Raw genomic sequence first — 12,275 nt, forward strand, 5'->3', positions numbered from 1 at the left:
TTTTTTTTTTTTTTTTTTTTTTCACTTTTTGTTTCAGAAAAAATATAATTTTTTTAATATTTTTAATTCTTTAAAAAAAAAAAATTAATTATAGGACACGTGGCGCAATTTGATTGGTGCTGAAATGACGTTTCGTTAAGTTTTGGACGAAATTTTAACGAATGTACTATTTTCGTCTTTATGAAAACTATATATACCTCATGTAATAAAAATAAAAAGCAAAAAAGCAAAAAATAAAGAGCAAACCTAAAGGGAGTTTTTAATATTTAACCCTAAGTAGCATAAGTATTGAGGATATAAGATATCGATAAAGTTTGAATTGGAGGTCGGGTCTATCCTCGAAAATCGAAATAGCCCATTGTCTTTTTAGATAATTCATTTCCATATCTGTATGTTTACTCATTCACCATTTTTCACTTTATCTTCCAGATAGTTTCCATAAAATCATATTTCCATACTTCATCAAAATATCCATTAAATACATCCCAAAAACATATATATATATATATATATATATATATATATATATATATGAAAACATGAAGAATAAATATATTCATGAAATGATTATAATAAACTTCAAAACACTTAAAATACTTACAAATTACAAAGTGATATTGACTTGAAACTCGAATTTAAAATGTTGGGGAACAACATGGAGCATATGAAAAATATTTTAAAAAGTTTTTAAATAGTATTTTTGGCGATGCCTAAAAGGCTAAAACTCTTATGAGACTTCCTTTAAATAGAAAATGAAATTTGTCTTTGAGCATGGCGACGACACTGTTTACTTTTTATCTTTTCTTGTTAGGGAGACATAGAACTTGAGTTTTGTATTTTATTCTGAAACTTCACATGAATCAGATGATATTGTTCATGATTAGTAATCTGAATAGTAATTTGACAGGGAGTCACTTGTTTACTTCCATATTTTATTTTTGAAATTTCATCACATGGGTCTGCAGCTTTACTCTTTTCTTCTCGAGCTTATGCAGCTTCACTATTCAGTATTCACACTTTAGTTTACATTATTCATTCTTAATAAAAATTATTATCCAATATGATTTAATAGTTTTTCGGTTTTCAAGATAATACTCCTGTCATCATCATCATCTGAATATACTGTACGTAGTCTGTAGTAGTCTTAGGCTACAAAAGTCGTGTGAGAGCTACTCCTTCATCACTCTCACTCATCTCTGCTTTTGAACACCAGAGAAAAACTATGGAGAAGTTCAAAGGCCAACCTCGCCTCCCCAAGTTCTCCGTCCCGAAACGCTACGACATACGCCTCAAACCGGACCTCTCCGCCTGCAACTTCGCCGGCTTTGTCTCCATCGACCTAGACATCGTCGCCGACACCAATTTCATCGTCCTCAATGCCGCCGAACTCTCCGTCGCTAGCGGCTCCGTATCCTTCACCAACCGAGGCTTCTCTAAGGTTTCCCCTATCTGTCTAACTTTTCATTCCGAAATCTTAAAATCTTCTCAACTCGATCCGGTGACTTATTTTGTTGCTGAAATTGATCGAAAACTCAAAGAAAAAGTGGATACTATACTATAGATTGATGCTTGATGAATGAATGAATGAAATTTCGAGCAGGTGTTGGAGCCTTCAAAAATTGTTTTGGTTGAAGACGACGAGATTTTGGTTTTGGAATTCACTGAGACACTTCCGATCGGGATCGGAGTTCTGACAATCGGGTTTGAAGGAGCTCTGAACGACAAACTGGTGGGGTTCTACAGAAGGTAGGATTTATATGATATTTTTTCGTCGATGAGAAAGATTATTGAATAGTGTCGGTAAGAACAATAGAAATGGGCCGAAACCCTGGTCCAATAAAAATTTACTTAGGGCCGCAGCTAAAACGGCGCAGTTTTGAAATGAAGGAGCCCGACAACAAGCATGGGGGACACTGAGTCACTGACACACAGCCTTCCGAAGACAAAAATGGGATACTTGCAAAAACGACGCCGCAGAAAAAAGAAACGAAAATTACGGCTTTTTTTTTTTTTCTTTTTTTCTTTTTTTTTGGGTGTTGGAGAAAGTTTCTATCATAACTAAATATGGGCATGCTCCAAGAACTCACCAAAAAAAAAAAAAAAAAAATGATACACAGAGTTACCTACTAAATATATATATATATATATATATATATATATATATATATATATATATACTCAAGTTGTCTTTCTTCCTGAATATGCCCACTCGGTAAAATAATCTATATATTCCATAATTTGTGTATTTGGATGGTGTGAGCTAACTTTAAGTACTAATTGCTTGAGGCAAAAAAACTGAAGAACTGAAGTACTACATGATTAAGCTATAGAACAAAATTTTCTAGAGCCCTTTTGTATTTTCTATTTATGATTAAGTTCATAGAAATTATCTGAGATTAATGAAGATTAAATTACTCTAAACTTAAGGATTTGAAGATGATTTGATGAGATTGAATCACCTTAAATTAAGGTATTTAATTAGAATTATATTGGATTCTAATTATCTTTAAGCCCTTTGTATTGTAAATTGATAAATAAAAGATGTAGTCAAAAAGACTGTAGACGTAAGCAGTAGCTCGAACCACCTTAATTTTTTTTAATATTGTGTGACACAACTTCGATGGTGTAGGTTTTGTCCAATGACCTTTTGGCGCGATGGAATATACGATTTCTGTAGTCGTTATTTGCAACTTGTTTTACCTGGTGTTCCAAGCTATTAAATGTTACTAAATTTCTTATGTTCACTGATAAGTGACTTGTGTATAAATTTCTTATGTTACTTTGATTTCCAGTACATATGAGCATAATGGTGAGAAGAAGAATATGGCCGTTACGCAGTTTCAACCGGGTGATGCTAGGCGATGCTTTCCGTGTTGGGATGAACCTGCTTGCAAGGTGTTTACAATCTCTCTCTCTCTCTCTCTCCTTTAGCTGATTTACGATATTGGAAGTCTTTGCATCTTTTGCTGAAATCATATCTTAATTCCTAACACAATTTATAATGCATGTTTGAGAAAATCCAGAAAAAAAAAAAAATTGAACTTTAATAATGCATGTAATTATGTTTTCAAATGAATGCAAGCGAAAGCTTATTTGGCTCTTCTTTTTCTGGCATTGATGAGAGTTGCAGGCTACATTCAAAATTACGTTGGATGTGCCATCTGAACTGGTAGCTCTTTCCAACATGCCTATTATTGAAGAAAAAGTGGATGGGCATCTGAAGACAGTTTCATATCAAGAATCGCCAATTATGTCCACATATTTGGCGGCAGTTGTTGTTGGTTTGTTTGATTATGTGGAAGATCATACATCTGATGGTAAAATCATACACTACGCCCATTGTTTCTTGTGGTGATACGACCCTTGTTCTTGAAAGTGTAATCAATCCTACATCTCCCATACAGGGGTCAAAGTTCGAGTATACTGTCAGGTTGGTAAGGCAAATCAAGGGAAATTTGCTCTGGGTGTTGCCGTTAGGACACTTGAATTATACAAAAAGTGAGTTTTACAGTCAATCACTGCCAAATTATTGATCACTAGTCACATAATTACGATTCTTTACCTTAACAGAATATCTAATTGGATACTGGATTGTGGTTACTAGTGATTCCTTAATTTGCAATATTTTAGTGTCTATGCTGCATTATCTGGAATTTGGATTGACCATGATAACTTCTACAGTTACTTTGCTGTGGCTTACACTCTGCCCAAATTGGATATGGTTGCAATCCCGGATTTAGCTTTTGCGGCCATGGAGAATTATGGTTTAGTCACATACCGTGAAATGGCATTGCTCTATGATGATCAGCATTCCGCGGCATCCAATAAAGAGAGGGTAACGTGCAGTTGTGCATATTGCTCTTTTCGGTATAATTTAGTTTAGGTAATGTAATAAGGAGCCATTGTTATAATAATCCCCCACAAATTGTTTAATGATTATTTTGGCAACTGTAAAGATTGTGATTGCCATAGCCCATGAACTGGCACACCAGTGGTCTGGCAATCTTGTAACAATGGAATGGTGGACGCATCTGTGGCTGAATGAGGGGTTTGCAACATGGGTATGTAGCATTGGTCACATGTCTATATATTATTATACCTAATTGCGCCACTTTATTCTAAAATTATATACCGATTATGGCATTTGTGCAGGTTTCCTATTTAGCAACTGATGGCTTGTTCCCAGACTGGAAACTATGGACTCAATTTCTTGCTATATCTACGGAGGGTCTTAAGCTGGATGGGCTTGCAGAGTCCCATCCCATTGAGGTAATTTTTCATGGGCTAAGTTCTTTTCCCGGTTATAACCTTCTTTGAGGAATTTGTGTTATTACTTGTTTGAGTTTATCCCAATTTAAGCTTACCTTTTCTAGGTGGAGATAAATCGTGCTGCCGAGACCAATGACATTTTTGATGCAATAAGTTACAAAAAAGGTGCATCTGTCATTCGGATGCTGCAAAGCTATCTTGGTGCTGAATGCTTTCAGGTTGGTTGTTAGGTTTGTTACTTGTAAATGTTATTTGTACAAGTTAAGACATCGCCTATGATTGCAGAAAACTTTGTGCGTGTGGGGGTTTTTTTTTTTTGTTTTCTTTTTTCCCTGCATCAAATTTGTAAGAAATCCAACCTTTGTGAAAAGAATGGTTTGGTATTGATCAACCAAACCATGCTGAGTATTACTGTATATGTGAAGAACTGTTTACAAAACATTCTCCACATATCATGGAGTTTTAGTCTCAAATTTTAAATTTGAAAAGGAATATCGATTAACAATATTACAAGGCTACAACTGAGACTATTGTCCTACTCTTCAAGTATTTTTGTTCTTTGACTGAGATCCTTCATTTGAATAAGCTTGATCTTTGGCAGAGGAACTTGAAACTGTCGTTGCTGAATTTGAACTGGAAGTAGTTGCTACTGTCATGGAAGCTGTTGGTGTTGTCTGAAGTTGATTAACAAAATTCACACGAAACTTATATGTCATATAAAACCTTCAAAAATTAAGTTGGATGGTGATGTCAAATTATAGAAAAATTAGTTCATGAAAGAGGTTTAGGAGATAACAATTAATGCGATGGATGCTAGTAATTAGTTATTTGATGAAGTAATCAATTCTACTAATATAGAAAAAAATGGTGATACTCATCTAGATAAGAAATAAGTAGAAAGTATTTCTACTTTATATCTGGTGGCATAGCCTCATCTAGATTAGCTGACAGCTTTATTGTTGGCTTGCTATTGAGGTCTATTCCTTTTTAAGTTTCATCTTTGTCAACTAATCATAAGGCTTATTTGAGTTCAATATGATGGTTTTGGATTTGAATATGCGAGATCACCACTATGAATATCATATCATAAGGTAAGATGACATTAGTGTCTTGCGAACAAGCGATCAATTTTGTGGAGGATAGTTTGAAAGTATCTCCTTTTTGCTTTTGGATGGCTTGGTAAGGAAATATAAGGTCTGTGCAAAGCTGGACTTTGAGATCTAATTGTAATTGTGATAAGTAGTTGTTCTACGGATCATTATGAAAAGAAATTAAGAAGCACAATATGGCTTCCTCATTTGAGAAATATCTCTAATGTAACTGTCAGTCAATTAATTATATTTTTTCTAACATTTCTAAATTTGTTTTTTTTTTTTTCCTGGGTTTTTAATTGGCTGTTTTTGCTATTTTCTTTTTTTCTAATTCATTTATGCAATCAGAGGTCACTTGCTTCGTATATCAAAAAATATGCTTGCTCGAATGCAAAGACAGAAGATTTATGGGCTGTCCTTGAGGAGGGATCTGGTGAGCCTGTGAAAAAACTAATGAATTTGTGGACAAAGCAAAAAGGATACCCAATTGTCTCTGTCAAAGTCAAAGAAAACAAATTGGTGTTCGAACAGGTTTCTTGTGTTTTATCTCTTTCACCTATTATCTTGAACTAACACATCTTAACTCGGATGCATTGTCAGCTGTTTCATTTTGTAGTGTTTCACTTAATAATATTCTGAGAACTTAATGAGATAAATATAATAATGGCAGTCGCAATTTTTGTCAAGTGGTTCCCATGGGGATGGACAATGGATTATCCCAATAACATTGTGTTGTGGCTCATATGATATGCACAAGAATTTTCTACTGCAAACAAAGTCTGAAACTCTTGATATCAAGGAATTCCTGGGTGATAAAACGGATGCCACATCTGCTTGGATAAAACTTAATGTGGATCAGACTGGTTTCTATAGGGTGAAATATAGTGAGGACTTGGCAGCCAGACTTAGATATGCAATAGAGAACAAATTCTTATCTGCAACAGACAGATTTGGTAATTTTGATGTTAGTACTCATACTTGAATTTTCCCATTGACGGCAGAAAAAGAGCAGTTAACAATGTCTTCCTTTAACAGGCACTCTCGATGATTCATTTGCACTTTGTATGGCTCGCCACCTGTCTTTAAGCTCATTGCTTACCTTGATGGGTGCTTATAGGGAGGAACCTGAATATACTGTGCTGTCTAATTTGATTAGTGTAATTTTCACATCCTCATCTTGTCTATGTTTATTTCAATTATGATCTTAGCCCTAATACAGGTTCCTCTATTCACAGATGAGTCATAAAGTTGCAACAATTACAGCTGATGCGACCCCTGAGTTACTGGACTATGTTAAACAATTTTTTATTAGCCTTTTCCAATATTCTGCGGAGTAAGTAATCTTATAAATAACTAATTGAAACTCCTAGGCTGGTCCTTGTTTTAAAGTCATTGGGTTTAGTCTATCTACATTTCTTTTGCCATTAAGTGATCTCTTTGATGTCAATTATATTTGACTTGATTTGGAAAGTTCCATTGCATGTTAACTGTTGTGCAATTGAAGGTATTGGAAGGTATGAAAATAGTCAAAATACAACTACAGAGCACAAGATTATAATCACTTATATAATGGACAATTAGAATATTAGAAGGTGATTATGATGCTCCTATGAATTATATATATATATTCTGAATTAAGTCAATTTTTTCTTGAATAGAGCTGCTAATAGCTAGTAAATAGCAGATAGTTGTACTTTATCATTGCATCAGGGAGATGTCTATAAATGTCTCAGAATGTCCAAATATTAATTGGTATAGATAATGTGAACTTTATGTACATATGATTTATTATATTGAATTAACCTTAGAACCTTTGAAGCTGCTAATGTAATCTTTGTACTAAGGAAACTTCTAGGATGTCAGAAACGTTAGGGTGGAAGGGGTCTGTGACATAATGGTTTGGACCATCAACGAGTTATATCAGACGTTCCGAGCTAACAGAAGCTCATTGTGTATCGCTGACCTAAATAATGAGCACTCAAAACCTTCCTTTGAGCAATATTAGGCATTTCTGATTTCATTCTCCTATTTGTTTATTTCTATTCTGTCTGAATTTCTTTGCAGAAAGCTCGGTTGGGAGCCTAAGCAAGGGGAGAACCATCTAGATGCAATGTTGAGAGGAGAGATTTTGACTGCGCTTGCTGTGTTTGGACATGAAATGACACTAAATGAAGCAAATAGGCGTTTTCTTGCATTCTTAGATGACAGAAATACACCACTCCTCCCTCCTGACTTAAGAAAGGTTGGTAAAAGAAGAATGGCTAGATTGCTAGCATTTCTCCATTTACAATCCCTACTGAAGTTTATTATGAACTGTGGTTGCAGGCAGCTTATATGGCTGTAATGCAAAGAGTCACCTCCTCAAACAGAGTGGGTTATGAATCTCTTCTAAGAGTTTACAGAGAGACTGATTTGAGCCAGGAGAAAACACGTGTTCTAAGTAACAACATATCATTATTTTAAATTGATTTAGAGCATCTGAGTATCTCTGGTATATTGGAATCATGTATCTTTGTGTGGTTGTAGGTTCACTAGCATCTTCTCCTGATCCCCAGATAATTCTTGAAGTTCTTAACTTTTTATTATCTTCTGAGGTATCTAAATTTTATATGACTGTGAAATTATATAAAATTATGGTCTGATTGGGCTCAGAACACTGACACTGGCTTTATTTCCTATTTGATCTAGGTTCGTAGCCAAGATGCTGTTATTGGACTTGCTGTTTGTACAGAAGGACTTGAAACAGCTTGGACGTGGCTGAAGGTAATACTAAATTTAGCAATGTGAAAAGCAAACATTCATGCACATGCGCTATATTCGCACGATACCTTGGTCAAAACTATCCTCAAACAATTAAGAGAAATTGTCTAAAGATCTTGCATGTAGATTTATGGAAGACAACCACTTATTTAGATACAGGCATCACGGTGCATCTCATGCATTTTGTAGCTGATGAAAAGGAAAATAGAGAGATAATAGAACTGTATGTTAATCTGGTAGAGAAATGAGGGTTTTACAAAAAAGGTAACATGTAGACCTTAGACATTTTCCAAGACTCCCAAGAAGAGTATTTGTGAAATATCATATTATCGATCGAAATCAGATGACTAAGTTCTAGAGAAGATGAAGTTGTCTATGAGAGTAGCAAGTGAATCCAGGGACATGCTTAAGGTGACTGACTAGAACATCTTGGAGGAAGGTTTAGATTTTGGAATATATCTCTATAAATACCAATTCAAGCCACATCTATATCAGAATTGCTAGTTAAGCACAAGTACATTAATTAATCTTGATTAGTCAATCTCTTTTTAGGGCCAGATTTAGTTAACAAGGAAACCCACGAAGGTGCCCAACTGTTGTTCAGGAATTCCATGATGCTAGTCTATAACGATTCTTTTTTGAGCTTGCTGAAATATTTTATTTATAACATGAAGGGAAGGAAAACTTGTTTTGATTTTCTGTGGCACTGAGCCCTGTTAGTTTATTCTTGTGTTCATCACATCTACAATCTCCCACAAAGTTGGTTTGAAGAAACTACTGAGGGATGGGCAACATTAGAGTTTGTTATCTAATGCCTTGGTTTTTTCCTATTATATATGATAATAAAAAAAAAAAATACAGGATAACTGGGAGCATATTTTCGAAACCTGGGGTTCCGGACATCTAATAACTCGTTTTGTCAGTGCAATTGTCTCGCCGGTTTGTCTCAATCTCCCTCCCTATTTCTTCTGTTGTTGGTTCCACAATTATCAATTTTTGTCCTTTGTATCACAATTGTTGTCCTGAATTTTAAATCACATGCAGTTAGTTAGTCATTGTTGATGCTTATGGTTTTTTCTTTTTCATCCCTCCCCCCAGTTTACTTCATTTGAGAAGGCTAGGGAAATAGAGGAGTTTTTCTCAAGCCGTGCTAAGCCCTCGATGGCTAGAAACTTGAAGCAGAGCATTGAGCAGGTTTACATTAATGCAAATTGGGTTCTAAGTGTTCAGAAAGAGGAACATCTTGCCAACACCGTGAAGGAATTGGCACAGAGGAAATACTAGGAGCACTTGTTTGGCCATTGTTGTCAAGAAGAAGGCAACCGGATCAAATTTTACAGCTTAAAATCTGCCAGAACAGGGGAGACAATAATGAGTTAGGGACATTTGCAAACATTAAGAATATATCTTATAGAATTGGATCTTTCTAATTATGGTTTTTTGCCTTTATTTTTCTTGCTTTTTTTTTTGTCTTGCATGATGGATGAAACTTGAAAGGTTTGTTCTTTTGTTGTTTCTTTGTAGGAGTTGACAGAAGTTTTAGCAATAAAAAATAAATAGGGATCAAATAAAATAAGTGTTAGTTGGAATTGGAATGGGTGTTTGCAAGGTTGTTCAATTATGAGGTAGCGTGGTACATGATGACAAAAATTAAACCTCCCGTTGGGGCATCCAGATTTCTTTTGCTTTCAAATTTGGTCTCTAAGACAAAGGCACTATCAGCAAGGAAAAGAAAAAACAAGAAGAATTCCCCCCTTTCTCTCATTGATTTGCCACCTTACAAGTAGGAAAGAAGCTGCTAGTACATTGAATAAAATGGGAGAGAAAACAAAAGAGATACCGTGTGGAGGGTCAAAAGTTTGTAAGAGATACTGTTCCAATGAAAAATTCGGATGAGATATTGTCAATTAAATAGTAGTTTAAGGAGAATAAGTAAACTTTTTTCTTTTTTCTTTCATCTATAGAAAGAAGTGAAATGTTTTTTTTTTTGGAACATGTAGAAGCCAACAAAACAAAAAGTTATTTTACAGTTTTTACTAGAGAGGCGAACTACAAGAAGAAGAAAAAATGAAGCAGGAATGAAAAAGTGAGCAGCAAGTTCCTTTGCAACTGAGAAGGTCCAACTGTCCAAAGCCAATAATCAACAGGGAATGATAGTTGCTCTTAAGCCTCTTATTTCTTTAGCTTAGTTTTTTTATAAAATAGAAAAATGTTATAGTGCAATAAAAATATCATTTTTTATCTATAAAAGTCCTAGGTGGCAGGCCATAGGTCCCATCCGTAGTTGCAGCCACCAAGAATCCTGTGGCCTCTTGACACCTGGGACTTTTATGGTCTAAAAATGGTCTTTTTATTACACTATAGCATATTTTTATAAAATAATATCCACCTAGAACCAAAAGTACACAAAAAAAATACCAAAAAAAAAAAAAAAAACCTAGCATTTTTCATAATCAACTTATGATTTTAAAAGTCAGATCATTTTTAAAGTGACACGAGGAACAAAAGATTAAGGAGAAACTTTAGTTTGGCCCCCTAAATTTTTAACCGATTTTACAAACCCCCCTCAACTTTTAAATCTTTCACTTTGGACCCCTAAACTTTGAATTACTCTAACTTAGGATCTCTATGTTAGTTTTCAACGTTAAACTCAAACAGTTTGACTTTTTATGCCCATTATACCCTTTTCAACGTTAAACTCAAACAGTTTGACTTTTTATGCCCATTATACCCTCACCTGGAAACTACACCGTTTTAGGCCCCAAAACTACAACACCCACCCGAGCCCAAAACGACACCGTTTTAGGCATGAAAATTATCTCTTTTTTTTTTAAAAAGATAATGCAAAATGTTAAAATAATAATAGAAATAAAATAAAATAAAAGCATCCTTTGAGAATTGGCTCCGACCACCCGTAGCTGATGGGGTGGTCAAACCTTTACTCGTAGCCCAGGGGTGGTCACACGGCCCACCCCTAAAAAAACAAAAAAATTAAAAAAAAATAAAAATAAATAAAACCCATTCCACATAATGGAACTTGGGCTTTAGAGGTGGCCCTAGGGGTGGTTTTAGGTCACCTCCACTATGGCTGGTATGGGGTGAGAAATCACTAACCCATTTCCCGCGTCAAATGTTTTTTTTGGAGCCTTTGGGGGGTGTGAGACCACCCAGAGCTTACAGTTTCGACCACCCCCTCACGACTTGTTATGGGATATTAAATTAAGCCTTAGGGGTGGCCAGACTAGCCCCAAAGACCTGAGGGTGGTTTTGGCCACCCCCTACGGCTGGCATGGGGGTGGCTCAAACCACCCCAGGCACTTGGGGGTGGTCCGGCTACCCTCAAAAGCCCAAAACCCATTATGTGAATGGGTTTTATTGTATTTTATTTTTCTTTTTTTGGCCTTTTGGGGGTGGCCGGACCACCCCAAAGGGCCTGGGGGTGGTTTCGGCCACCCTCTACAACCAGTATAGGGGTGGCCAAAACCATCCCAGGCCCTTGGGAGTGGTCCTGCCACCTCCAAAAGCCCAAAACCCATTTCGTGAATGGGTTTTATTTATTTTTTTCTTTTTTTGACCTTTTGGAGGTGGTCCAGTGGGGGTGGCTTGAGCCACCTCGATATATATACATATATAGATGCCCAAAATGTTGTCGTTTTGGGCTAGGGTTGATACTGTAGTTTTTGGGTGTTTTCGAAATTTCAAGTGGACTGGGTGAGAGTATAATGGGCATAAAAAATCAAACCGTTTGAATTTAACGTTAAAAACTAGCAGAGGGGTCCAAAGTGATAGAAATTGAAAGTTCAAGGGCCCAAAGTGAGATATTTGAAAGTTCATAGGGCTTGTAAAATCGGTTGAAGGGGTCCAAAGTGAAATTTCTCCAAAAATTAACTTCTAAAATTAGTGCCAAGCCAATATGCCACCCTCCACGCGTGATGCGGAGTGGATAAGAAAACTTAATTTACCCGATGCTACTCTCCAATGAAACTATATATAGAATATGACTTCTATAATCGTAAGAGTAATGCTAAAAGTTACTATTGTGCCATATGATTGATTACTATTGAATTTTGATCAAATTGCAATTTTAAAAGCCACAACATTTTTAAAATAACACAAAAAAAAATTTCTAGAATTACTTATAATCGTCATAAACCT

The 12,275-nt window shown here is 35.6% G+C and overlaps 1 protein-coding gene across 1 annotated transcript; it reads left to right on the forward strand.

Moving 5' to 3' along the window:
• Positions 1-1,117: 1,117 nt before the first annotated feature.
• Positions 1,118-9,567, forward strand: LOC132184633 (aminopeptidase M1-like). The gene is made up of 19 exons (XM_059598341.1): positions 1,118-1,438; positions 1,601-1,746; positions 2,793-2,895; positions 3,131-3,317; positions 3,405-3,498; positions 3,682-3,835; positions 3,957-4,061; positions 4,153-4,269; positions 4,374-4,487; positions 5,709-5,891; positions 6,031-6,313; positions 6,396-6,517; positions 6,596-6,693; positions 7,425-7,602; positions 7,686-7,800; positions 7,887-7,954; positions 8,049-8,123; positions 8,982-9,059; positions 9,219-9,567. The coding sequence occupies exons 1-19, from the start codon at positions 1,223-1,225 to the stop codon at positions 9,402-9,404; spliced, it is 2,622 nt and encodes an 873-aa protein (XP_059454324.1). The 5' UTR covers positions 1,118-1,222; the 3' UTR covers positions 9,405-9,567.
• The last annotated feature ends 2,708 nt before the right edge of the window (positions 9,568-12,275 follow it).

This window comes from Corylus avellana, chromosome ca6 (genome assembly GCF_901000735.1).
Source record: "Corylus avellana chromosome ca6, CavTom2PMs-1.0".
Taxonomy (NCBI): Eukaryota; Viridiplantae; Streptophyta; class Magnoliopsida; order Fagales; family Betulaceae; genus Corylus; species Corylus avellana.